This window comes from Notolepis coatsorum (assembly GCF_963971535.1).
Source record: "Notolepis coatsorum genome assembly, chromosome: 7".
In the NCBI taxonomy this organism is placed as follows: Eukaryota; Metazoa; Chordata; class Actinopteri; order Aulopiformes; family Paralepididae; genus Notolepis; species Notolepis coatsorum.
In genome coordinates this window covers 34,333,362-34,360,244 of record NC_140171.1, presented here as the reverse complement: position 1 = coordinate 34,360,244, position 26,883 = coordinate 34,333,362, and the positions used below count along the sequence as shown (strand labels likewise).

The window sequence follows — 26,883 nt, the reverse complement described above, 5'->3', positions numbered from 1 at the left end:
TTAAAGCAGTAGTTAACTGTAGCACGATGGCCACCGGTGAACTACATGGGAGACTCTGCCTTGCGCCATCTAGTCTTTATATATATATCTATGTTCCCAAACCTCAAAATTACACAGATGTGAAGCCATTTTAGCAGGTCTTTGTTGTCGATTTCCATAACCATCTACAGTGTAGGTGAGGTAACCCGAGGAGTGAAACCTATTTTCAGAATAGTCATTCTTATACTCTCTGTAACTGTATTGTTTTCTGGGTGACAGCATGTCAACATAATTGCCCAGTATAACATGTCACTTTCCATACCTGGCTAGTACGGTTTCCCAGTATAATATGTCACTTTCCACCCGATTGAATATATTATTATTTGAGCAGAAAAATTACACCACACGTGAGAGGTCAATTGGAAAGCCCAATGCTGCTCAGATATTTCCACTTTATTCAGTCTGGATTTCAGAAATCAAAATGATGTCATCAACCCTATGGAGGTGTTGGGAGTAAGAGAGTTGCCAACAGAGGGAGACAGTCTTTAATAACATCTCTCTAACCTTCCCTGTGTGGTATGCACCTGATTGGATAAATTACATGATGGTGCTCTAGTGCGACATCGAGTGGCTGAATGTTATCTATAGCACCTTTAATATCAGTCCTATATGAGAGCAGAACATTGGGGCCTGTGGAGGCAATAGTGACAAAAGGGTAATTTCAATAACATTTGGACTGTTCTTGTCTCAAGCCAGTCAGCATCTACTAAATCACAAACGGTGGTACTGTAAGGCCTATATCAGCAACAGTTATCACTGGTCTACGAGCTCAGTATTGGCTGTTGTTTTAACTACAAACTAAGTACAAGAAAAACTCCTAGATACAAAAATAGAATATTCAAATAGCATTCGGTTCGCTGATCACTCGTTAAAAAACTACACTTTCTGCCTCCTCCGTTTGGTGGTGGTGGTAGCACCAAACGAGTTCTGATAACTCTTGGAGCAATCATGTTTCTTGAGTTGCCTGGACTCTGAGAAGCCCGTCCCACAGTGGTCACAGGAGTAGAGTTTGACTCCAGTATGGATCTGCATATGAGACTTCAGTGTGTTGGACTGGCTGAACCAACTGCCACAGACTTTACATCCGTATGGTTTAGCTCCCGTGTGGACCCGCAGGTGTCTGTAGAAGTTGCACGAGGTCCTGAAGGCCTTTCCGCACTCCTCGCACTTATATGGTTTCTCTCCTGTGTGAATCATCTCGTGGTTCTTCAGATGTGGCCAGAGGATGAACTTCTTGCCGCAGACACCGCAGCCGTAGGGTTTCTCCCCTGTGTGGTTTTTCATGTGGTAGTCGAACGTATTCTTGACGTGGAAAGACTTCCCACACAGGTCGCAGTTGAACTCCTTGTGTTCCTGGTGACTTTTCTCGTGTATCTTCAGGTAGGTGGGTGTGCAGAAGCCTTTCATGCAGACCTTACAGTTGAATGGTTTGGCCGGCGTTCCTCCGCCTCTCCTCCGTCGTAGTCCTTGAGCTCCTGGTTCCTGTTCCTTGGTGTCACAGTGTACCAGTTTCTGATGCTTCAGCAACATGGAGTTGTAGAAAAAGGTCTTACCACACAGATCGCACATGAACGGCTTTGTGGCTCCATGAGTGAGCATATGCGACTTCAACGCCCAGCCACCTGTAAATCTCTCTCCACACACCCTGCAGCTCAGCGGCTTCTCCCCCGTGTGGGAGTTCCGGACGTGTCTCTGTAGGTTTCCCTGCAGGCCGAACCGAGATCCGCAAAGCTGACAGATGAAAGCCTTTTCTTGCGTGTGAACGACTGTGTGTTTCCCCAGCGCCACCTTAGACTTGAAGGCCTTGGGACATTCGGCACACTTGAAAGGCCGCTGGTCCGAATGCACCCGCTTGTGGGAACGTAGGTTGACACGGGCTCTGAAAGTCTTTCCGCACGTGGCGCATTTGAAGTTCTTCTCGCCTGTGTGAATGGACCTGTGTAACTTCAGACTGGTCTTCATGGTGAAGCCCCTCCCACACGTCTCGCAGGTGAACGGCTTGACATCGGTGTGCAGCAGCTCGTGACTTCTCAGAGCTCTCATTTGAGCTCTGTTCTCTTTGGCTTCGTGAGTCAAGACATGTTTGTCAAGAGCCGCCTCTTGGTGGAATTTCTTCTCACAGCGGTTGCAGGAAAAAGGCTTGTTGTGAAGCTTCATGTGTGTGTTGAGGTTACGCGCGTAATGGAAGCCCTTCTTGCAGACGTCGCAGAAGACAAGTTTCTGGTTATACTTCTCTCTCCTCCTCCTGTTCCTCACTTCTTGGTCCTCCGTCAGGCCTGGGGGGGGGGAAGGAAGAGAAGACAACAACATCACCAACAGATAAGAGACGACAACAACATCACTAACAGATAAACAGAGAGACGACAACAGCACCAACAGATAAACAGAGAAGACAACAACATCACCAACAGCTATGATGACACGGTGGTGGTGAGGCTGATCTCGGACAATGACGAGAAGGCCTACCGGGAGGAGGTTGAGGTACTGGAACGCTGGTGCGTTCAACAGCCTGCTCCTGAACATTGGTAAAACCAAGGAGCTGATCGTGGATTATAGGAGAGGACAGCAGGAGACGCACACACCAATGATGATTAACGGGGCTACCGTGGACAGGGTGAGCAGCTTCAAGTACCTGGGGGTCCACATCTCAGAGGACCTGACATGGTCAACACACATAGACACAGTAGTAAAGAAGGCGAAACAGCGTCTCTACCACCTGAGACAGTTAAGGAAGTTCAGAGTATCGGGAAAGATACTCCAGTCCTTCTACTCAGGAGCTGTAGAGAGCATCCTGACCAGAAACATCACTGCCTGGTATGGAAACAGCACGGCACAGGACAAGAAGGCCCTACAGAGAGTGGTGCGCTCAGCCGAGCGTACCACGGGTATTGCACTACCCCCCCTGCAGGTTCTATACAACAAGAGGTGCAAATCCAGAGCCTGCAGGATAATGAAAGACCCTCACCACCCCAATAACAGCCTGTTTCAGCTGCTGATGTCAGGCAGACGCCTGCGAACCCCAGCTACTAGGACAGAGCGGCTTAGGCTCAGCTTCTTCCCCCAGGCCATCAGAGCCATGAACAATGAACATTGAGTGCTCAGAACATTGAACTGTCCACACACAAGCACACATGAACACACACACGACACGCACACTGTGCACGCTCACACACGAGCAGCCACTTAACACTTTAACATGAGCGGGCACAAACCTCAAGTACCGGAGGGGACTTGTGCTATGTATGACTTAGTCCACATTGCAGCCGGCTTGTGGGAGGCAAGAAACAGCGTTCGTGACAGGGGAGGGTTGAATTGGATGATACGAAAATTGGGATGGGAGAAAATATAGAAAAATGGGAGAAAAAGTGGATCAAAAAAAACATGAGCGGGCACACACTCATGTCGCACACACGCACACTTATGGCCAAAGGAAAGGACACTTTAAATTAGAATAACAGGAACAGTGTATTGCACTACCAAAGCTAACTAGCATGTCCCATATGCTCTGTAAATAACTATGTACAGATACCGAGATGTCACTCCATGTTACCTGCTACCTGTTACTGCACAATGTTGTTTCCTTCTTTTGATTCTATTATATGTACCACTGTATTGCACATCGTTGCGGGCAAGACCACCCGCATTTCATTGTATACCTGTATGCCGTGACAATTAAAACTCTTGACTTGACTTGAGCTAAACAGAGGACACAACAACATCACCAACAGATAAACAGAGAGACAACAACAGCACCAACAGATGTATGTATAATGTGTAACTGTGTAATTATGTATTGTGTAATATATAATGTGTAACTGTATGATGTATGTTTTTTGTGTAATGTGTAACTGTATAATATGTAATGTTTATTGTGTAACTGTATGTGTAACTGAATAATGTATACTGTGTAATGTGTAACTGTATGTGTAATGTTTATTGTGTAATGCGTAACCATGTATAATGTGTAACTGTATAATGTGCAACTGTATGTGTATTGTGTAATGTATGTTTAATGTGTAACTGTATAATGTATAATTATGTATAATGTGTAATGTACAGAAACAGAGAAAAGACTACGATCACCAAAAGATAAACAGAGAAGACAACAATGTGTAATGTGTAACTGTATAATGTGTAATGTTTATTGTGCATGGGTAACTGTGTAATGTATGTTTTGTGTAATGTGTAACTGTATAATATGTAATGTTTATTGTGTAATGTGTAACTGTAAAATGTGTAACTGAATAATGTGTAACTGTTTAATGTGTAACTGTATGTATAATGTGTAATGTGCAACTGTATGTGTATTGTGCAACTGTATGAATAATGTATAATGTTTAATGTGTAACTGTATTATTATGTATAATGTTTAATGTACAATTGTTTAACTATGAATCATGTATAATGTAGAATTATGTATATTGTGTAATGTTTAATGTGTAACTGTATAATGTGTAACTGCATGTGTAATGTCCTTGCATCTCCTGGTGGCAGAAAACGGAATGTCCTTCAGGAAGGTGCAGTTTTTTTTAAACACTTAACACGCAATGGAAGAGGATATGGATGTCTGATCACGATAACGGCATAGATAATCCAATTTCTGTTCATCACAATGAACTGTATGGTGCAGCAAAATGTGACATCCAAACCAAAACCAAACCTGTTATTTTCAAATGACATCCTCTCAAATATTAGCCTTGCAAGCCGAAAACCTTCCATGATTTACATTTACATTTAGTCATTTAGCTGACGCTTTTATCCATAGTGACTTAAAGTACGACAAGTCAGCAGGAAGAGTACAACTCTTTCAGCTGAGTAACAATGATAAAACAGTGCTGAAACTTGGGTGCTGCAGTGTTGAGTGCATAGACATAAGACATATTAGTATAGTAGGAGGAGTGCATGGTAGTATTAGGACAGTAAGAATATTGGTGCTTTTATAAAAATGTTCTTCATTTCAGATATTGATTGAAGAAGTGTGTTTTTAGGTGACAGCAAAAGATTGGTCGGGATTCGGCTGTCCTAACTGTGGTGGGAAGTTCATACGACCATTGTGGAGTGAGGACCGAGAATAGGCGCCTTCTCTTTGATGACCCTCCCGGAGCTCGGATAGGAGGCTACATATTCCACTGTGATGGAAAGGTTGGTCAGGGGGGAGGATTTGGCCAGCAGGTGAAGCAATTCTGTTTTGCTTAGGTTGAGTTTGAGGTGGTTGGTCGTCATCCAGGCGGAGATCTCAGACAGACCAGCCAAGATCCGCTCAGAGACATGGATATCTGAGGGAGGAAAGGAGAGTTGGGTATCATCGGCATAGCAATGATACGAGAAGGCATGTTACCCAGAGATTTGTTATAGAGGGAGAAGAGGAGGGGTCCAAGGACAGAGCCCTGGGGGACACCCGTCCGAAGGGGGCGGTGGGCCGACAGTAGGGCTGTACCGAATGCGTCGATCATAATGTTGACATTCGAATTCTAAATCAACATTCGAATTAAAAAAAATCCATAAAAAAAAAAAAAAAAAATTAAAACTTTTTTTTGTTGTGTATTAAACCAATGGGGGTTTTCTTCACAGTTTCAGTTAAAGATTAGGCTACACTAATATTATAATATTATACTATAAGACGTCACCATCACTTTCATACCAACCGTGCCCTCATTGGATTATTTATGTTGACGAAACTGATGAGTTATATTCATTAAAGAAAGTTGATTTAATAAAAGAAAAATACTCATTTAATCAGATTAATCACTTTATTCAAATTGAGGATTTAGTTTCTAAAATGTTTTTTTATTTTAAATTTTTTTTGTAATAGACATTCGAAGCTTTGTTCGAATACTTCAATCGAAGCTTCGAATGTTAAAAAATTACATTCGGTACAGCCCTAGCCGACAGGGTTCCTCTCCATGATACGTGGTAGGATGTCAGCCATGTCAGCGCAGAGCCAGTCACTCCCATTCCTGCAAGGAGGATCTGATGGTTGACCGTGTCGAAGGCTACCGACAGGTCCAAAAGAATCAGGACAGAGGAGAGGCCTTTCACTTTTGCTAAGTGAAGAGCCTCTGTGACTGCTATGAGGGCCGTCTCTGTGCCTGACTGATTAGGGTCTAGCTAGGTCATTCTGTAAGAGATAATCAGTAAGTTGGTTGGATACAGCACATTCAAGTGATTTAGAAAGGAAGGAGATAAGAGAGACAGGACGATAGTTGTCTATGACAGTGCTTTTCTTCCCCCCGAGCGATGTGACTGTGACTTGTTTTAGGGAGGTGAGAATCACCCCCGAGTTGAGGGATGAATTGATGGTTGCCGTTAGGAATGGGAGGATGTCTGGTGCTATGGTCTGGAGGAGTGGGGGAGGGTATCGGGTCCAGCTGGCATGTAGTGGGATGGTTCGACGTTATCAGTGTCAAGGCCTCTGCGTCTGTAACGTGAGAGAAGGATGACAGGGTAAAGGATGAGGTTCTCGATTCAGCATTTGGAACAGGCGGGGGTTGGGACAAGCAGCTGCGGATGCTCTTCACTTTTTCCTCAAAGAAAATCACAAAGTCTTCGGCAGAGAGAGAGGAGGGGGAGTGAGGAGGTTCTTAGCCGAGGCATCGATCTTATGGTGAAAGAAAGAAGCTTTGGCAGTAGTAATGGTTTTGGAGAAAGCTGACAAGAGGTTGTGATAGGTGGTAATGTCACCTGTGAGGTGTGACTTCCTATACTTCCTCTCGGCCACTCTCAGGACCTGTCCGGTATGATATACCGATCATATGCATTTGAATTTTTTATTGTAGCGTGTATAGGGACGAAATGCCAATGGATTAAGTATAATATGCGTCGCGGCCTCCCAGGAATTACCCTAAACCGCTCTAAAACCATACTTATATTCACCACGGTATAAAACGGGAATGTATGGTTGGAAAAAATATTCCTTTTTCACATCTTGAACGATAGATACTCGATGTCAAATGGGCCATAGTATTGCATCCATAGCTATAATATTTAAATAGTTATAGCCCTGCAAACAAGGTGAGCGACTCCCATCGTTTACAGCGGTGGCAGTAGCTACTACAGGATGAGGCTAATAATGGCAGTCAATGTGTTAACAGTAATGAATGTATATTAACTTCAGTTGACTGTTTTTTGACGGAGTGATTTAGCAGGTTTACAGATGATTTCGTTGGAAGACAATTGAACACTGTGTTTGAAGGTGTACTTGATTATGTAGGACTAATGATGAAGTTGATATATCGAAAGATGAAAGACTGGGGAAAAAACATTGTTAAGGGTTTATTGTAATAAGGGGTAGGACCTGATAAGCATCTTGCTTATTCCTATTCAAATTTGGTGCCATTTGGCCAGATGGTGGCGCCATACTGGGGGTTTCTTCTGGCTTGCAAGGCTACTCAAATATTGCATTTTGAAAAGATTTTATAGTGGTTGTTATCATTCTTCTTCTTCTTTCGTGTAATGTCAGAGGTCCAACTCCGTATATCTTGTAGCCATGCCCTTAACTCTGGTCCCACATCAAAGAGGCTGGCTTCCGAGGGTGGTTTGTATAGGGGGCAGATGGTCAGGATGTGGTCAACAGTCTGCTCAGGGTCTCCACACTCACATGCAGCGCTGTCTGCCAGGCCCCACTTGTTTAATGATGCTTTAAAGCGACCGACCCCAGATCTTAAACAGTTCAGCAGAACCCATTGCCGGCGTGGAAGATAGTCTCCTGTGGCGCCATCTCCTGGATCCCAGATGTAGTGGTGGATACGGGTTGGCCCAGCACTCTCCCACTCTCTCTTCCAGGCTGCCGCCAGCCATCCATTTCTGGATAGGTCCTCAGTGGTGGAACGGAGCATCTCTTGTGCCACCTTGTTGTAGGGGTGGCGGGACTTGAGTCTGCTCATAGGTGCTGTTGTTGTTGTGGTGTTGTGTAGGGTGTGCCAGTCATGCTTCACTGCTTTCCTTGCTAGGGCGAGAGTGGCAGCCTCTCGTCGTAGGCCAGCTGGTGCGATTCCTGCAAGGACTGGCAGCAGGAAGACGGGTGTAGCCTTCAGGCATCCAGTGATGATCCGGAGGGCGTTGTTAGTAGCCCCATCAACTTTTTTAACGTGTGGGCTTCTGCTCCAGACTGGGGCACAGTACTCCGCTGCCGAGAAGACCAGGTCTTGGGTGGATATCCGAAGGATCTTGGCAGTGGCTCCCCAGGTTGTACCCGCGAGGCGTCGGATCAGCGCAACCCTTGATGTTGTCTTTGCCCTGACATCTTCGAGGTGTTGTTTGAAGGACAGTGTCCGATCCAGACGCACGCCAAGGTATTTAGGGGCTTGCTGGGACTCCAGACACTTGTGGTCAGCATATACCTCCAGTTCCCTCTTGGCGTCTCTGTTGCAGAGATGGTATGCTGCTGTAACTGTCTTGCTGGTGCTGAGCTGTAGGCGCCACTTTTGTAGATAGGCTACTAGGATGTCCATGTCTTGGTTAAGACCGTCCTCCAGTGCCTTCCATGTGGGTCTTCTCAGCATGATGGCAAGATCGTCCGCGTAGCCGTACTTTCTGGATGCTGTGACTGGGAGATCGTAGATGTAAATATTAAACAGCATCGGAGAAAGGACTGACCCCTGTGGGACACCGTTCCTCAGTCTTCTGAGCCTGCTGTGCTGGCCATCGCTGGTGTGTAGGACAAAACTGCGGTTAGACAGCATCTCTTGAATGACATGCTGTCTTACCAAGGTACTCTGATGTGACCTCACCTGTTCCTCTGTTTGTCTCAGCTTCAGCCAGGAGCTTCCCCTCACTGATCTTTACCGTTTCCTGTGAAGGAGATACAAGAAAACGTTGTCTTCTCCACAGGGAAGTATAGACATCTGAATAAACAAATTCAGTAAAAAATTACTTTTTGATTGTATTCCCTCATGTCTCTGTACAGCTGTGTACCAATAATAGGGGGAAGGGGATTGATATAGAAATAGAGTTTGTACTGAAGTTGGCTTCTCTCCCCCTACCTCATGGAATACCCTGCAGGAAACTTTGTCTATGGGTCAGTTTCGAACCTTGATAACCAATGTAGTCGTTTCTAAATTGTTACCTCTGGTTTTATTTTTTCAAATGTGCTCCTAACACAAATAGATCAATACAGTCCGTATTAAGTGATGTTGCGTTTATTTTTAAAATATAGCCAAGAGTAAAGACGCTAATCAAAACAGCAGTCAAAGTGTATATTTTCAGCACTGTTTGTTTAGCAATGATCTTAACACTATGGTCGCCAAAAACGCCGTACCACGTCATTCCCCGCCATGCTCATTCTGCCAAAGACGCCGTACCACGTCTTTGATATCAATATTTAAAAAATCTGTGATCGAAATCATATTTCTCCCCCGGAGACTTGAGATCTACTGTTGATCCCCTCTCAACTCTCCAACGGTTCAAGAGCGCCATCTGGTGGCCGATTGGCGGATCTCCCAGAGCGGAAACAGGAAATGGAAGCTGGTGCTCATTCCAATTCGGTCCGATCACTCGGTAATAGTCCCAGGACTCGAGCTAGACACAACGGATAGCAATCCGTTACCAATAACTCGATAAACAACATGATTTGGACGTATATACTATTATACAACCTGGAAATGAATCGCATATTTCTACATCCCATAATAGGAATATTTCTGTTCCACGCTCATCGCTATGAGGAAGCTACGGTAAGATTCAGCGTTATTTTTTAACGTGTTCGATACTAACTGCTATAATGATCATATCACCCACACTAGATGACTCATCTAACGTTGGCCACGGAATTATAAACGACCCCCCCCCCCATCCGGTCAACATCAGATGATCAGTAGTAACTTCTAGAAGCACGTCCATTTGAAATTTTTTATCTCGCGCAGATTCCTATCAAACTGTATTTGATCATCAATATAATGCATTTGGGGCTATAAATCACGTTCTGGAGAAAGCTGCAGAAAACGATAAAAACATACTTATACTTTAGACCGTATTTTAGTATGAATATGTGAATGAAAAAGTATAACGTTGCTACACCCTGAACAATAGATACTTGACGTTGAATGGGCCATAGTAATGTCAATTTAGCAATACAATTTAAAAAGTTATAGCCCTGCAAAGAAGGTAAACATCCCCATAGACAAATAGAGCTGGCGGAGGATGGTATATTAAGAATATAAGCCTGGCGACCAAAGTGTTAAGTGTTATTAGCTTAATCTGAGCATTGCACAAGAAAATGGACGATTTAGATGGAACAGGAAGCGCTCATGAAATCGTTATAGTCCAGAGACAGATGAGACCCAGGGCACTACTACACAACCCAGCTCACACCAGCTGACGACCTAAACATTTCTTACAAGTATTGACTGAAATATCATGTTTATATTTCACGGGTCGAACAAACCTCAATAGTATTGCCATAAAATACAACGTATATTGTTTCTTTACCTTTCTGTGAACGTCTAGGAAGAAACCACATCTCAATCCAGTAAAAAATTGCAGAGCTATGGACATTATACAAAAGTAACTGTACTTGCAGTAGATTTCATTCACAGTCTTTGCTGCCCTTTACTGGGCGCCTGGTGGTACTAAATCCAGATTTAATTTAGATTTGCCGATCCATAGATGTATGACTTGACCATAATAAGGTCATATATAGGCCTGATATTCTACACTATATTCATATTTCATGTGTCCGGATGGCAAAATTCAGTACTGCATCTACAAAAAAACCTGTAAATCATCTGCCCTTTGTTCATTTGCTTAAATTCCTTTGCACCATTGATCTTTTCACTTTTGGTCAATGTTAGCATGGTGTTATTCACCGTCAAAGATGGAAATTTTTTATAAAAATTATATTATCTTTTTACAATTTACTCAAGCATAGTAACAGACACAATATTTCTGACACTGGGAACTGGTCCATAGATGTCCCTAGATACCAAGAACATGCTAATGGACCTTGTAGAAGTGGAGCAATCTTCCATTTACTTGGGTATGTACTTTTAGGCAAATCTTCTGAAAATATGGCTAGGGGTTAAGAGGTTAATTGCTTGAATTGTCTGATGTTTCTGTATTTATTAACGCACTATGGCATTTGTGAATCTAACAACTCGACCACACTGTTAATTTAAATACTCAGTGTATTGTGGAGTATAAAAAAGATTGTGAATAAAGATGAATAATGTCTATTGGGCTGATAGACAGCATATATATAAAATAGTGCAAGTGATTTCTGGGATCCACCAACCACTGTGGTCAAGGGACACAACGATTATCTGCCCTTCTGAGGAACATAGGCTACAAATAAATGAAGCAGGCCTACCTGAGGAGCGCTGCTGGCTTGTCTGGTAGCCACAGGCAGACCGATCAGGTTGGGAATGACATGACCTCCATCCATCAACACTACATGGGACTTGGGGAGAACTTGACTTGTAGCCAACATGGAACCTGGGGCTTTGAGGATAGTTTGACTCGTGGCAGATTGGATACAGATCGGCAGGGCTGCTTGGTTGGCTTGGCTTGTGTTCGCCAGCGGTACTTGGTTATTGGGTACGACTTGACCTGTAGACATCAATAGAGTAAAGTAAAATTGTATGTTATGGGAATGATCTGCAGCAGCTTTTAAAGGTGGAAAAGAAGGAATTGTACAAATTAAAATGCTGGTTTGATACAAACAAGACATCATTAAATCTGAATAAAACCAAATTCATGCCATTTGGAAATCGCAAAATAAATACAGAACTCCATCTGGAAATTGAAAATGTCAAAATCGATAGAGTATATGAAATCAAGGTTTTGGGTGTCTTAACTCTTTCTCTGCCAACAACGATTAAACTTGTTATTGGCTGCCAAACGTTGAACGCCAACAACAAGTATACTCGTTATTTGATCGTTATTTCTTTTATTCGATATTTCCATTCATTATCCATCCAGGGAGCCTGGTGTTATCATAAGGAATGAGTCTGAGATCGCAAAAGTCCAATACCGCCGCCTGGTAGGATGCGACCGGTATTGCACATACTTTGAAACTCTGTATTGGGCTGTGCGTCGATTATATTGGTCCGGGACCTAGGGCTTCACCCGATCGCATTGAATCGTTTTCGGGACCCCCGATTCATTATGCTGTGGTGGGTTATGTCGTGGGCCAAATGGACATACGATCTACCAGATGGCAATCAAATAATTGGAATATTCCTTTTGGAATCCCACCGGCCACAGGTAAGAGCAATTTAACATCAATTTCAGCTTGATTGTGACTTGTTTTCATAGCCATCGCCCTGATCAGTGTATGTTGTTGTACTAACGAATGCCGTTATTGACAATGAATTAATCAGAAACGACCCCCCCCTTTCATGCATTAATGATGGAACATAATACCGATCATATGCATTTGAATTTTTAATTGTAGCGTGTGTAGGGAGTCGGGACGAAATGTCAATGGATTAAGTATAATACACTAGCCTCCCAGGAATTACCCTAAACCGCTCTAAAACCATACTTATGTTCACCACGACGGTATAAAATAATACAAATGGAATGTATGGATGGAAAAATTATTTCTTTTTCACATCTTGAACAATAGATACTCGATGTCAAATGGGCCATAGTATTGCATCCATAGCTAGAATATAGAATATAGTTATAGCCCTGCAAACAAGGTGACCGACTCCATTGGTTTAATGCGTGGCAGCGCATAGCCATATCCCGGAAACAGCGTGGCAGTGAATGAGTTAATAGACCACAAACTCTGCTGGAAACCACACATAAAATATCTATGCTCAAAGATTGCGAGAAGCTTGGGAATTCTGGGTAAAACTAAATAAATCTTAAATCAGAAATCACTGTACACTCTGTATTGCACACTCATTTGTACCCTACCCGTCATATTGTGTTGAAGTTTGGGGAAATACATATAAAACCAACCTACAAAAGATATGCACACTCGAACAAAACCATTCGTCTTGAGCTATGTTGACTATTGCTTCCATGTCTAGGAAGATATATTTAATTTGTATTTAATTTTAAAATTTTTTAATTTAGTTGAATGTTTATGGTTGTTCGAGATCAATAAAAATCAAATCAAAGAGCTTGGGCATTGGTGACAGCTTGACTTGTAGATACTGAAGGAGCGGCTATTCTTGAGATGACAAGACTTCTATGCACAGGCACTGGTGCCAGGGTGGGGATAGGCTGACTTGTAACCACCAGTGGGATTAGGGTGTTGGTGTTTGGTTGTCCGGTAGCTAGTGGGATTAGGGTGTTGGTGTTTGGTTGTCCGGTAGCTAGTGGGATTAGGGTGTTGGTGTTTGGTTGTCCGGTAGCTAGTGGGATTAGGGGGTGGTTGTTTGGTTGTCCGGTAGCTAGCAGTTTGTGATAAAGACTTGCTTTATTGTATCGGAATCGATCATCTCAAAATTTTGTGCATCTCTCCGAGATTGCGCGGATGTAAAGCATAGAATCTTGAAATATCTAGATTTTCTCTGGACTGCGTCTAATCCGCTGTATATATCCATTTATCATATATCCGTCTGTCACTATAGCCAATGGAAATACTAGAAATGGTCATGTGGACTGAGAGAACCAATGGAAAATTCCTATTGTTTCTCAATAGTCCAGTGCGCTCAGGCGGCTGGGTGGCGCAGCGGTCTAAGCGCTCGTCACCAACGCGTGAGACACCGGTATCGAATCCGGCTGTCAGCGTTGCCTTGGGCCGGCCGTCATACTGACTCAATTGGCAGAGTCAGCGGGAGGAGAGTCGATGGGTGGTAATCTGGTCGTTGTAAACAGCGACTCCTACAGGTCGGTCAGGGTGCTTGCACAGCAAGGACAGGAGATGTCGAGGGTAGTGTGTGAGCCTCCCACACGTTACACCTCACCAATGAGAGTCCGCGCTGGCAGGTGAAATTTAGTGGCTGGCTGACTCCGCATGTATCAGAGGGGACATGCGATAGATTCTTCAACCCTCCCTACAACTGACCAGTGGGGGGCACATGCGCGCAACGATCAAGACAGGGGAGGGGGGAATTGGCACGACTAAATTGGGATGGGATAAAAAGTGGATCAAAAAAGAAATTGTCCAGTGCGCTCCACAGAAAGGGCCGTCAGATAGACGCATTGGTTGCGCGTAATGTAAGATAGACCGATAAGAGAGAGGAGCTTGTCTCTGGTTTTATAATAAAATGGCAAAAAGACAAAGGTATAATGTTCAGTGCAAATGTGTATGTCGTTTACAGTTTATTATGCCACCTATGCAGCTTGTTTATTTTGTCCATTCTATGCCTCTGCCACAAATGTATGTCTTAGTTATAAGGTGGTCTGTCACAGAGTTAAAATGTTTTCACTATCAATATATTAAATTAGCCATTGTTTTTGTTTCTGGCCCGCCATAAAAATGGCTTGGAAAAATTTGGCCCGAGGCCAAACTTAATTGCTGACCCCTGGTGTAGAGTGACATGGCAGAAGTTCCTGTATCATTTAAAAACATCACAAAATGGAGACAAGAAATGCATTATGCCCAACTATTCTCAATTGACATTTCAGATGGACTTTGTTCAAATATTTCTTAATCTTAAAAGAGAATGTGTTAAACACTGTGTTAAACCTTCTAGAAGGTTGACGGTTTACATTGTGTTGGATGATAATCCAGATAGATTATTTGTGATTATATTAGGCAGGCCGACCGGTAGGATTAGCAGAACAAGTGCTGAGTGGAGAAGAAGGAGTGCAGAGAGAAGAGTTTGTTTAATTGGTAGTATGACTACTGCTACTAGCATCATGTTTAACTGGTGGTATGACTACTGCTACTAGCATAATGTTTAACTGGTGGTATGGTATGACTACTGGTCAAGTCATAGGTATTGGGTCTTGGTATTGAGTGTTGGTATAGAGTCTTGGGTCTTGGTATTGAGTGTTAGTATCGAGTCTTGGTACCGAGTCTTGGTATTGAGTGTGTGTGTTTGGTGTGGCTACAGCGTACCTGGTTGTTGCATTATAAACAATGTGGGTGTCATCCCTGACGCAGCACTGACATTATGAAGCGCTGTTGTCTTCAGCTGTTGCTCCAACTGTCCCAGCTTGTCTCTCAGAGCCTGGTTCTCCTTCAGCACGGTGGAGTACAATTCTCTGAACACTCTGCTGATTTTAGGGACTGCCTCCCTCACCATCGCGTCAATGACGCGTGAGAACTGGGTCTGGGAAATAAAGTGCAAACTTGTGAGATGGAGCCGACGTTGGTTAAACGCCTCTGGTTGGAACATTTACAGAGACCGGCCAGTAGCCTAAAGACAAAGAGGCTGGACAATAACCTAATGATAAAGAAGCCAGACAATAACCTAAAGATAAAAAAGCCTGACAATAACCTAAAGATAAAGAAGCTGGACAATAACCTAAAAGATAAAGAAGCCGGATAATAACCTAAAAATAAAGAAGCCGGACAATAACCTAAAAGATAAAGAAGGCGGATAATAACCTAAAGATAAAGAAGCCGGCCAGTAGCCTAAAGATAAAGAAGCCGGTCAGTAGCCTAAAGATAAAGAAGCCGGCCAGTAGCCTAAAGGTAAAGAGGCCAGTAAACTAAAGGCAAAGAGGCCAGTAACCTAACGGTAAAGAGGCCAGTAGCCTAAAGGTAAAGAGGCCAGTAGCCTAAAGGTAAAGAGGCCAGTAGCCTAACGGTAAAGAGGCCAGTAGCCTAAAGGCAAAGAGGCCAGTAACCTAAAGGTAAAGAGGCCAGAGGCCAGTAGCCTAAAGGTAAAGAGGCCAGTAGCCTAAAGGAAAAGAGGCCAGTAGCCTAAAGGTAAAGAGGCCAGTAACGATTGTACTATTCTTTTTTTCCCCATATAGCAATCGGATAATAATGTTAAGGAAAACATTTCAGGAAAAAATGGTAGTGGCTAGAAACGTTGACTGAATAAATTATTTGCACCAAATGATTTGCATGGATGAGTATGCGGCTGCCATTCTTAAAGGCCTCATAAAATCAAAATAGATGATGTTCTTTTATCACATACTGTCTTGCACTGATTGTCACTGATTGTGAAATCAGAAGGACAGTTGGGTAAAGGAGGGAAGTCAGTCATTAACCATTTCACTACCACACTACAGAAGGTTAACCCTTTACTAGCACACTACCGACGGTTAGTGTGATAGTAAAGGGTTAACCTTCTGTAGTGTGGCAGTGAAAGGGTTAACCTGCTGTCGTGTTGCAGTGAAAGGGTTAACCGTTTGGTGGTGCGGCAGTGAAAGTGTTAATAAATTGTGCTACCATCTAGAATAGAAAATACTGGTGTAATCAAGCTATTTCCCATAGCTTGATTACCCCCTGGACATGCCTGGTTAACGCTATGCAGGTATTTACAGACAGATGTGGATAAATGTATATGTTAGGTATAAATAATATATATATGGTATACACAGCATTATTGTACACGTTATCATACAGTTATGTGGGTATATGCAGGTGTATAACCTGAATAATAACACCTGAAAAGACAGAGAAGAGAAGGTTACTGAATCATAAATGTTTGTTACGTCTCAACTTATTATTACGTTAGATGTTGAGTTTTTCTGCTCACCTTTAGTTTCTTTGCAGTGTTGTTTCCCAAGGACTCCGTGATGACGCCAACGACCGACCTGACGGCAATCAGCACAATCAGCCTGGTCTCAGAGTCAAAAGTCCTGCTAGCTGCCGTTTCATCCATGGCCATGGCTGTTACCAAACACTGTCGGTAGCCAAACACAATTAAACGTCCACGGGTGTGGTTCAATAATAATAATACACTTTATTTGTATAGCACCTTTCATACAAATAGACATAAGTCATAAAATAGACATGTGGATAAAATGAGCATAACATTAACAAAATAAAAGCAAAGCATTAACACTTTAACTGCCGAAAACGCCGGAACTCGTCATTCCTCGCCATGCTCAAGTTGCCGAGGACGCCGTAACTCGTCTTTGATATCAATATTTCAAAAATCTGTGATCTAAATCATATTTTCGTTCCGGAGCCTTGACACACAGTGCTGATCTCCTCTCAACCCTCTAGCGGTTCAAGAGCGCCATCTGGTGGCCGATCGGCAGATCGAAACCGGATATCAACCTTTGAACCGGCAGGACTCACTCCATATGGGGTCCGGGCACTTGCTAATGTTAGAGAGACTCTGTCTTCACACAGTGAACATCGATCGGTGGAAATAACTTGAAAAAACAACATGATTTGGACGTATATACTATTATACAACCTGGAAATAGATCGGGCATTTGAACATCCCATAATCGAAAACTGTCTACTCCACGCTGATCGCACAACGGCCCGAGGAGACTGGGGTGAGTTTTAGCGTGTAGTATTACCGTGTTCGATATAAACTGCTAGGGCGGCTAGGTGGTGTAGTGGTCTAAGGCACTCGCCACCAGTGTGGAGACGCTAGGATTCGCGTGTTCGAATCCAGCTCTCCACATTGTTTTTCAGTTTGGCTGGTCGTCCGCAGTAATACACATTGGCCGTATTACGGGGAGGGAAAAACTGAAGGGTGGGGATCGAACGTTGTGAACAAGCGACTCCTACAAGTCGGTTGGTGCGCCTGCGCAGTAGAATCAGGAAGTGTCGGGGGCAGCGTGAGCCTCCCACGCGTTACTCCTCGACACTGAGAGGTCGAGCTGCGCAGGTGAAAAGATGCGACTGCTGTTACCTCAAGTACCGGAGGGGACTTGTGCTATGTATGACTTAGTCCTCACTGCAGCCGGCTTGTGGGAGGCAAGAAACAGCGTTCGTGACAGGGGAGGGTTGAATTGGATGATACGAAATTGGGATGGGAGAAAATATAGAAAATGGGAGAAAAAGTGGATCAAAAAAAAAAAACTGCTATGATGAACATATGACCCACATTAGATGAATGGTATAACGTTGCCCACGGAATTATAAACGCCCCCTCGCCCATCCGGTCAACATCAGATGACGTGTAGTAAATTCTAGAAGTACGTCCAGTTGAAATGTTTGATCTCGCACAGATTCCTACCAAACTGTATTTGATCATCAATATAATGCATTTGGGGCTATAAATCACGTTCTGGAGAAAGCTGCAGAAAGAGATGAAAACATACTTATACTTTAGACCATATTTTAGTATGAATATGTGAATGAAAAAGTTTACCGTTGCTACACCATGAACAATACATATAGGACATTGAATGGGCCCTAATAATGGCAATCTAGCAATAGAATTTAAAAAGTTATAGCCCTGCAAAGAAGGGGAACTTCTCCATGTTAAATAGAGCTGGCAAGGGATGGTATATCATGAATTTAACCTTGGGCAATCAAAGTGTTAAGTGCAGACATAAAAATAGTACAAGCAATGCACACTATAGGGATGGCTAGTGTGACGTCACGAATTACTTCTGTGTCCACTAGCATGTTTAGTCTAATGGGGCCAATGTAAACAGCAATGGCTACAGCCCAGGAACCGGTCAACCTTTTTACTGTGACATCCTACTTCGCTGACTTCTCAAAGTCTGTGAAAAAGGGTCTCAACTCGTATAACTCAAACAGAGTTATAAATGTTAGTTTAATGCCAGATGAAACTTTAACTGGGAAAGTCCAGGCCTCAATGAAAAAGAAGAGCTACTAGGTTGAGGTGCAACAGGGTGTTAGCAATAAAGCTAGCTAGTTAGCTGCCTGCCGTACCGGATAACGTTAGCTATATAGTGTTTATTAGCTATGTTAGAAAAAGTGGTTAGTTGACAACGTAACAGACAATGTTACAGATTTTTTATGTTTGGGCCTGGTTCAGCGCTTCCTTCATCCTCCACACTCGCAGGGAGCATTCTTTTTTTGCTTTTGGTGGGAATGGGATGGCTGATGTGGTCGGGGAAAGCCTTTCCCTCATTCCAGGCAAACCGTGTTGGCCCAGCTGCTTTGCCATTGGGAAAATGCCACCCACAGACCCTTGAGTTATAGTTTGGGATAGGGCTGCACGGTTAATAAAAAAAAATTAAACGCGATCTCGATTCATAGACCTACGCGATCTAATTTCTAAATTATGACGATTTTCTAAATAATTTTTTTACTACTTTTTACTTTACTTTTTTTAAATTATGACGAAAAATAAGAATCGTGTGAGAGAATCGTGATTCACATTTTAGCAAGATTCGGGCAGCCCTAGTTTGGGGTGAAGTGGTTTGTCACGCCTGCAAAAAGAAAATAAATGTATCAATACTTAAAGAACTAAATGGCAATGAACATCTTAACATCTCAGGCTCCCTCCAACTTAAGAAAAACTACTTCTATCATCAATGTGTTGTTTAGCTATATATAGGCCTACTAGTGTTTATTTTTGCGTAATATTACCCTTCATAGTCTAATGATTTCCTATGCAGCACAGGCACTTGCCATCCTTCTTCTTGTGTTAGCATAGGGAATATTAGAGGTAATTCACACCACAACCATGTTAAGTTCAAGTTTCTTTATTAGTTGTCATACAGAAATACAGGATACTTTTGTATGAAATGCTTCTTTCTGTTTGCTCCTGAGAGTGTGCTGCTAGGTAAAAATAGATAATTATAAAAAGTATAAAAATAGAAGTAAAGTACTTAAACAAGTGTAAACAAGACAAAAAATTTCAATATACATATGTACAATATACAATGCAGAGTAGTTACAGTACAATATAAATGGGATGAGTTAGCTTGTGGTGCCACCTTGTGGTGGTAAGGTAAGGTGCAAGGCTTGGCTATGTGCAATGAGGCCAATAAATATATAAAGTGTGTTAGTGGCTAAAGTGTGTAAGTGGGTGCTACAGTGAGTTGTCCATTTAAAGTGGGTGTGTACGTGTGGGTGTGTGTGCTGCAAGTGTGTTTGATGGTTTGTTACATAGTGTTAATTGTCATTGAGCATCCTGATGGCCTGGGGATTACTATCACAAGATCACGATAATGTTATCAGCTCTGGAAACGAGAGTGATAAATTCTGTTTGGCAAAGAAGGGGGCTAACGTCAGCTAACTATTTGGCTAACTGCAATGCATTTTCTGCTTTGCTGTCCAATGTCCACCAAAACACACACAAACACACACTTCTCACACTTTATTATTTTTGCCTCAACGTTATATAGACAGGTAACGCTATGTAAACTAAGTTTAGCGCTAACTAACGTTACCTACTAACCTACTAACTTACTCCTAAAACCCACCTTACCCCTGCCCATTTTGACAATCTAGGATGGCTTAGAGTAGACGACAGAGTACAGCAGCTTGCAATGGGCCTGGTCTACAAGATACACTACACCACTAAGATACCCATGTAACTGTCGAAATACTTCCTAAAGGTCAGTGAAGCCCATGACCACAACACCAGAGGGAGTTCCACAAATCACGTTCAACCCAGATTCGGCTCAAACAAGGGACTAAATACGTTTCGCAATTATGCCACAATAATGTGGAATGCCCTACCCACAGCCGTAAAGGAATGTGAATCCCTACCCTCCTTCAAAATCACTCTCAAAGAGCACCTATGGGTGGCTGCAATTAGAAACTAATTAGAAAATAACCAATTGCTTTTAGCTTGTCAATCAGAATGGTGTGATTGACAGTGTCGAAGGCCTTTTGTAGGTCCAGCATGACCATGCCGCAGTATTTGCCCGCGTCCACCTCTTGTTTGATGTGGTCGTTTAAATAGAGAAGGCATGTGTCAGTGGAGTGGGATGTTCTGAAGCCAGATTGGAATTCATAGATTAGATTTTTTTCCACAAGGTATTTTTCGACCTGTTCGTATACAATTTTTTCCATGACTTTCGAGATGGAGGTAAGGATAGAAACAGGGCGGTAGTTGCCAGGGTCTAATTTACTGCCTTTTTTGTGCAGGGGTGTTACTCTCGCAATTTTGAAGTCCTTGGGGACGTGTCCCTGTTTTATGGAGAGGTTTATTATGTGTGTGATGACTGGGGTGATGGCGGCTGCTGAGTCTCTGAGGAATTTGGAGGGGATGTTGTCATGGCCAGTGGCCTTGTTAGGTTGGAGGGCACTCAGTTTTTTGAGCACCTCATCTGTTGTTACCATTTCCAGTTTGAAGTCGTCTTTGTGGACCCCTAGGTTCTTGTAGTATGCTACTATGTGTTCTACCCCATACTGCCCTGAGTGGGAGGGTAGTTTTTACCAGTGTTGTGGCTATGTTTGTGAAGAAACTGTTTAAGTAATTGGCTACATCCAGCTTGTCTGTGATGAGCGTGTTGTCCGTCTTTATGTTTATGTTTGAGAATCTGGTTAAGTTTTTTACTGCAGCCTAGTTGGTTATTGAGTAATTTCCAAAGTTCACGTGGTTTGTTTTTGTTTTCCTCGGTTTTGTCATTGATGATTTTTTTTTTGCTGTTTTGATCATGGAGTTTACGTCATTTCTTAGTCTGTTTCTTTCCAATTTGAGTTCAGTCACATGGGCTTGGAGTTCACTGCTCGTGCTTTTGGTAAGCTTTGACTGACTTTTACGAAACTCAAGAGCATTTTTTGTCTCTGATTTTCATAGCGGTCAGTATTTCAGTGTGTTCAAGTTTCAAGTTTCATCCACGGCTCAGCGCGATTTTTTACCCTGGTGGTTCTTAGGGGGGCCATGTTGTTTAGTATTGTTGAAAATTTGGTTTTGAAACCAAGCCATGTTTCTTCAACCAGTTTACCATTGAGCTCATCTGACCAGTCCAGACTCTCCAGTTCAAGGTTAAAGGCCTCGCTAGAGTAGGTTTTGAGGTCTCTAGATGTGACTGTTTTGTGACAGCCAGCCTTTTGTTTTAGCTTTTTGCGGGTACAGAATATCATATAATGATCACTTAACCCGCATGCTATAACCCCTTTATTGGAGATCTTGGACTTGTCAGCGGTCAGGATAAGGTCAATGGTAGTCTGAGTTGACTCACATACACGTGTGGGTTGGGTGATTAGCTGGCTGAGGCCGTGCAGATCACAAAACCTATTGAAGGATTTGAAGACGGTGCATCTTTTTGTTGCATATCCGTGTTCCAATCCCCAATAAGAATCTTTTCTGCATCCTCAGCTCCAGCTAAGCACGCATCCAACACATCATAAAAGCCATTTTGGTCTGGCGGTCTGTAAATTGTGCCGACTAGAACAGATTTAGCCCTTTCAAATAGAATTTCTCTTTGTCATCGGGAGGAAAGCGGTAGTAAGAGAATGTTTTGTTGACATAATTTCTATTGCTGCAACACGGGACACCATTTTACTGCCTTTGAATATCCCGTCTGGAAGCAACAGGACACGGAAGTGGCATTTTGGAATATGATGACGTAGCACCTAGCCATCAGAGAGTAGAGGGAGTCGAGAGCATAGATATATAAAGACATGCAAATACTCACAACATCAGGCTGAGGTTCATCCTGAGACAAGTCCATTGGCAAGTTGTCTTCCGCTCTTCTAGAAGTGGTTGTGCTTCTTGTTGCTACCGGCTAAAATAAACATAGGTCGTTTTGAGTGTCTAAAATGTGCTGTAATAAACACATTAGGAACTTGCAGAAAGAAAAACTAAAGTGTGACATTTAATCACATATTTATATATTGATATATCAATCTTATACACCTTGAATTCTTGTTGGCCAATGATACAAGTTGCAGTCACAAGCTGACGACATGTCATTTGCATAAATTAGGAACAGTAGCGGACCTAGTATGCTTCCTTGTGGAACACCACAGCTCACTGAGAGGGGGGGGGGGGATAGGGTACCGTTTACCTCCACCATCTGCTCTCTCCCCTCCAGGTAGGATTGCATCCAGCTCACTGATAGACTATCAAAACCAATTGCTTTTAGCTTGTCAATCAGAATGGTGTGATTGACAGTGTCGAAGGCCTTTTGTAGGTCCAGCATGACCATGCCGCAGTATTTGCCCACGTCCACCACTTGTTTGATGTGGTCGTTTAAATAGAGAAGGCATGGGTCAGTGGAGTGGGATGTTCTGAAGCCAGATTGGAATTCATAGATTAGATTTTTTTCCACAAGGTATTTTTCAACCTGTTTGTATAAAGAATTTTCCATGACTTTCGAGATGGAGGTAAGGATAGAAACAGGGCGGTAGTTGCCAGGGTCTAATTTACTGCCTTTTTTGTGCAGGAGTGTTACTCTCGCAATTTAGAAGTCCTTGGGGACGTGTCCCTGTTTTATGGAGAGGTTTATTATGCGTGTGATGACTGGGGTGATGGCGGCTGCTGAGTCTCTGAGGAATTTGGAGGGGATGTTGTCATGGCCAGTGGCCTTGTTAGGTTGGAGGGCACTCAGTTTTTTGAGTACCTCATCTGTTGTTACCATTTCCAGTTTGAAGTCATCTTTGTGGACCCCTAGGTTCTTGTAGTATGCTACTATGTGTTCTACCCCATACTGCCCTGAGTGGGAGGGTAGTTTGTTTACCAGTGTTGTGGCTATGTTTGTGAAGAAACTGTTTAAGTAATTGGCTACATCCAGCTTGTCTGTGATGAGCGTGTTGTCCATCTTTATGTTTATGTTTGAGAATCTGGTTACGTTTTTTTTTTTTTACTTTATTTTTTAGCGTTTATCGCTTTTCTGGTCAAGCATGACCGACAGTTGTAGAGTGAAACGGGAGGGAGAACAGGGGAAGACATTCGGCAAATGACGGCGGGTCCGGGAATCGAACTCGGAGTCAACCAGAACCGTGACGCAGCACGGCTCCTCCCGACGCAGAAATAGCGCCGAGATACGTGGTGAGCTACTGGAGCTCCCTGGTTACGTTTTTTACTGCAGCCTAGTTGGTTATTGAGTAATTTCCAAAGTTCACATGGTTTGTTTTTGTTTTCCTCGGTTTTGTCATTGATGAATTTTTTTTGCTGTTTTGATCATGGAGTTTACGTCATTTCTTAGTCTGTTTCTTTCCAGTTTGAGTTCAGTCACGTGGGCTTGGAGTTCACTGCTCGTGCTTTTGGTAAGCTTTGACTGACTTTTACAAAACTCAGAGCATTTTTTGTCTCTGGTTTTCATAGCGGTCAGTATTTCAGTGTGCATCCACGGCTCAGCGCGATTTTTTACCCTGGTGGTTCTTAGGGGGGCCATGTTGTTTAGTATTGTTGAAAATTTGGTTTTGAAACCAAGCCATGTTTCTTCAACCAGTTTACCATTGAGCTCATCTGACCAGTCCAGACTCTCCAGTTCAAGGTTAAAGGCCTCGCTAGAGTAGGTTTTGAGGTCTCTAGATGTGACTGTTTTGTGACAGCCAGCCTTTTGTATTAGCTTTTTGCCGGTACAGAATATCATATAATGATCACTTAACCCGCATGCTATAACCCCTTTATTGGAGATCTTGGACTTGTCAGAGGTCAGGATAAGGTCAATGGTAGTCTGAGTTGACTCACATACACGTGTGGGTTGGGTGATTAGCTGGCTGAGGCCGTGCAGATCACAAAACCTATTGAAGGATTTGAAGACTGTGCATCTTTTTGTTGCATATCCGTGTTCCAATCCCCAATAAGAATCTTTTCTGCATCCTCAGCTCCAGCTAAGCACGCATCCAACACATCATAAAAGCCATTTTGGTCTGGCGGTCTGTAAATTGTGCCGACTAGAACAGATTTAGCCCTTTCAAATAGAATTTCTCTTTGTCATCGGGAGGAAAGCGGTAGTAAGAGAATGTTTTGTTGACATCATTTCTATTGCTGCAACACGGGACACCATTTTACTGCCTTTGAATATCCCGTCTGGAAGCAACAGGACACGGAAGTGGCATTTTGGAATATGATGAATTTCCAAAGTTCACATGGTTTGTTTTTGTTTTCCTCGGTTTTGTCATTGATGAATTTTTTTTGCTGTTTTGATCATGGAGTTTACGTCATTTCTTAGTCTGTTTCTTTCCAGTTTGAGTTCAGTCACGTGGGCTTGGAGTTCACTGCTCGTGCTTTTGGTAAGCTTTGACTGACTTTTACAAAACTCAGAGCATTTTTTATATCCGTGTTCCAATCCCCAATAAGAATCTTTTCTGCATCCTCAGCTCCAGCTAAGCACGCATCCAACACATCATAAAAGCCATTTTGGTCTGGCGGTCTGTAAATTGTGCCGACTAGAACAGATTTAGCCCTTTCAAATAGAATTTCTCTTTGTCATCGGGAGGAAAGCGGTAGTAAGAGAATGTTTTGTTGACATCATTTCTATTGCTGCAACACGGGACACCATTTTACTGCCTTTGAATATCCCGTCTGGAAGCAACAGGACACGGAAGTGGCATTTTGGAATATGATGACGTAGCACCTAGCCATCAGAGAGTAGAGGGAGTTGAGAGCATAGATATATAAAGACATGCAAATACTCACAACATCAGGCTGAGGTTCATCCTGAGACAAGTCCATTGGCAGGTTGTCTTTCGCTCTTCTAGAAGTGTTTGTGCTTCTTGTTGCTACGGGCTAAAATAAACATAGGTCGTTTTGAGTGTCTAAAATGTGCTGTAATAAACACATTAGGAACTTGCAGAAAGAAAAACTAAAGTGTGACATTTAATCACATATTTATATATTGATATATCAATCTTATACACCTTGAATTCTTGTTGGCCAAACATTTGAAGATGAGCTGGAAAGTTAAAAATTGTTGGCACAACACCATCTTTAAGCCGGACAGTCTGCCCCGTCCTGTCAAAGTCTTCACTCCTGAAGTGCTCACTGCAGAGCAGTGTCGTGCCAGTCGCAACAAAACCGTCCCTCCTTAATGCCAGTTCCCACTGTCTCCTCCTCTCTCCGGATTTGGGAAACCTTCAGAACATGAGAAAGGTAGCCAAATATAGAAATGATTGTCAACATTTTCCACCTTACTTTAGCATTAAGGGTAAGGACAAAAATACACACCTAAATTATGATATTTTGGGGGTAATTGTATGAATTTATGCAAATTTTAAGAACAAGACAACCACATAAAAATTTATAAAAAGGTGTCCAAAAGAAACATTCAATGATTTTTGTAAACAATGTTAGCAACATTCTAAAAAGGCTGGGTCAACAACAATCTTGCAATACTATTAGGCTATCTCACATAACCCCACTATTCCTTTGTAGCAGGACTTGTATAGTACATACATCCACTAAGTAACTAGCGATTATCCTAATTATAGACGTAATATTGTCATATCTTACACGTGAAAGGTGATCCCACGTCTTCTTGATTCTACACTACGGTGAGTAGAGCATCCATAAGCTGCACAAAAGTCAGGCATGTTCCACTGGTAGGTTGTGTGCTTCTGTAAACACAAAGCCAGCAATGTCCTGCATCATAAATGTATCTAAAGATGTTTTTTTACAAACCGCTTGAATCATAGCCACGTTAATAATGCTTGTAATAAACCAAACCGTTTGTAAATCCGTCAACATTTCAGCGAGTTATGAGTATTTTTGTCTGTGCAGATCACTCACCCTCCAACAGCTACCATTGAACGTAACAGAACGGCTGACTGGAGCAAGATGGCGGCGGTTCAGTGGCGCTGGTGACTCCGCCTTAAGCGGCTTGTTCAAGATGGGATAGGCGGACGCAGATCTGCGCAGGTTTTACTACTGCCTCGCCAAGCGCGTTGCATGACGGTTAGAATGTTGTCCGATTTGCTCTGAAAATCTGACTAGGCGAGGCGCGGAACTCCCGCGGGAGCGAGCCGCGCGCAGCATTCAGAGCGAGGCTCCACAGTACCTCTCAGCCGGCTGCTCCCGGCTGGGAAGCGACTTGCTACGGTCGCGCAAAGAGCCTATTGGCTCAGAAAAGTTGTCAGTCACCAGCCATGTGACAGCCAGGGAGTTATGAGACGTTTGATTGATTGAAAACTTTATTATGTTATGCGCTATCAACTTATCATCATATCATCATGATAAACTTCAAGCTGTCAGACACACACACACATGT

The 26,883-nt window shown here is 42.9% G+C and overlaps 1 protein-coding gene across 3 annotated transcripts; it reads right to left on the bottom strand.

The window, feature by feature from the left end:
• Nucleotides 1-411: 411 nt before the first annotated feature.
• On the bottom strand, nucleotides 412-26,422 carry LOC311232275 (uncharacterized protein). 3 transcript variants are annotated; one of them, XM_084319019.1, is made up of 9 exons: nucleotides 26,406-26,422; nucleotides 26,130-26,233; nucleotides 25,538-25,751; nucleotides 25,317-25,406; nucleotides 16,590-16,736; nucleotides 14,996-15,209; nucleotides 11,342-11,580; nucleotides 8,769-8,829; nucleotides 412-2,315 (listed from the first exon to the last, which is right to left on the bottom strand). In XM_084319019.1, the coding sequence occupies exons 2-9, from the start codon at nucleotides 26,207-26,209 to the stop codon at nucleotides 916-918; spliced, it is 2,445 nt and encodes an 814-aa protein (XP_084175145.1). In that variant the 5' UTR covers nucleotides 26,210-26,233; nucleotides 26,406-26,422; the 3' UTR covers nucleotides 412-915. The 3 variants fall into 3 exon arrangements, with proteins under 3 accessions (XP_084175145.1, XP_084175146.1, XP_084175147.1); XM_084319020.1 differs by lacking the exons at nucleotides 25,317-25,406; nucleotides 25,538-25,751; nucleotides 26,130-26,233; nucleotides 26,406-26,422 and adding an exon at nucleotides 22,366-22,449; XM_084319021.1 differs by lacking the exons at nucleotides 25,317-25,406; nucleotides 25,538-25,751; nucleotides 26,130-26,233; nucleotides 26,406-26,422 and adding an exon at nucleotides 22,366-22,380 and having other exon boundaries at nucleotides 16,590-16,647.
• Nucleotides 26,423-26,883: the final 461 nt, after the last annotated feature.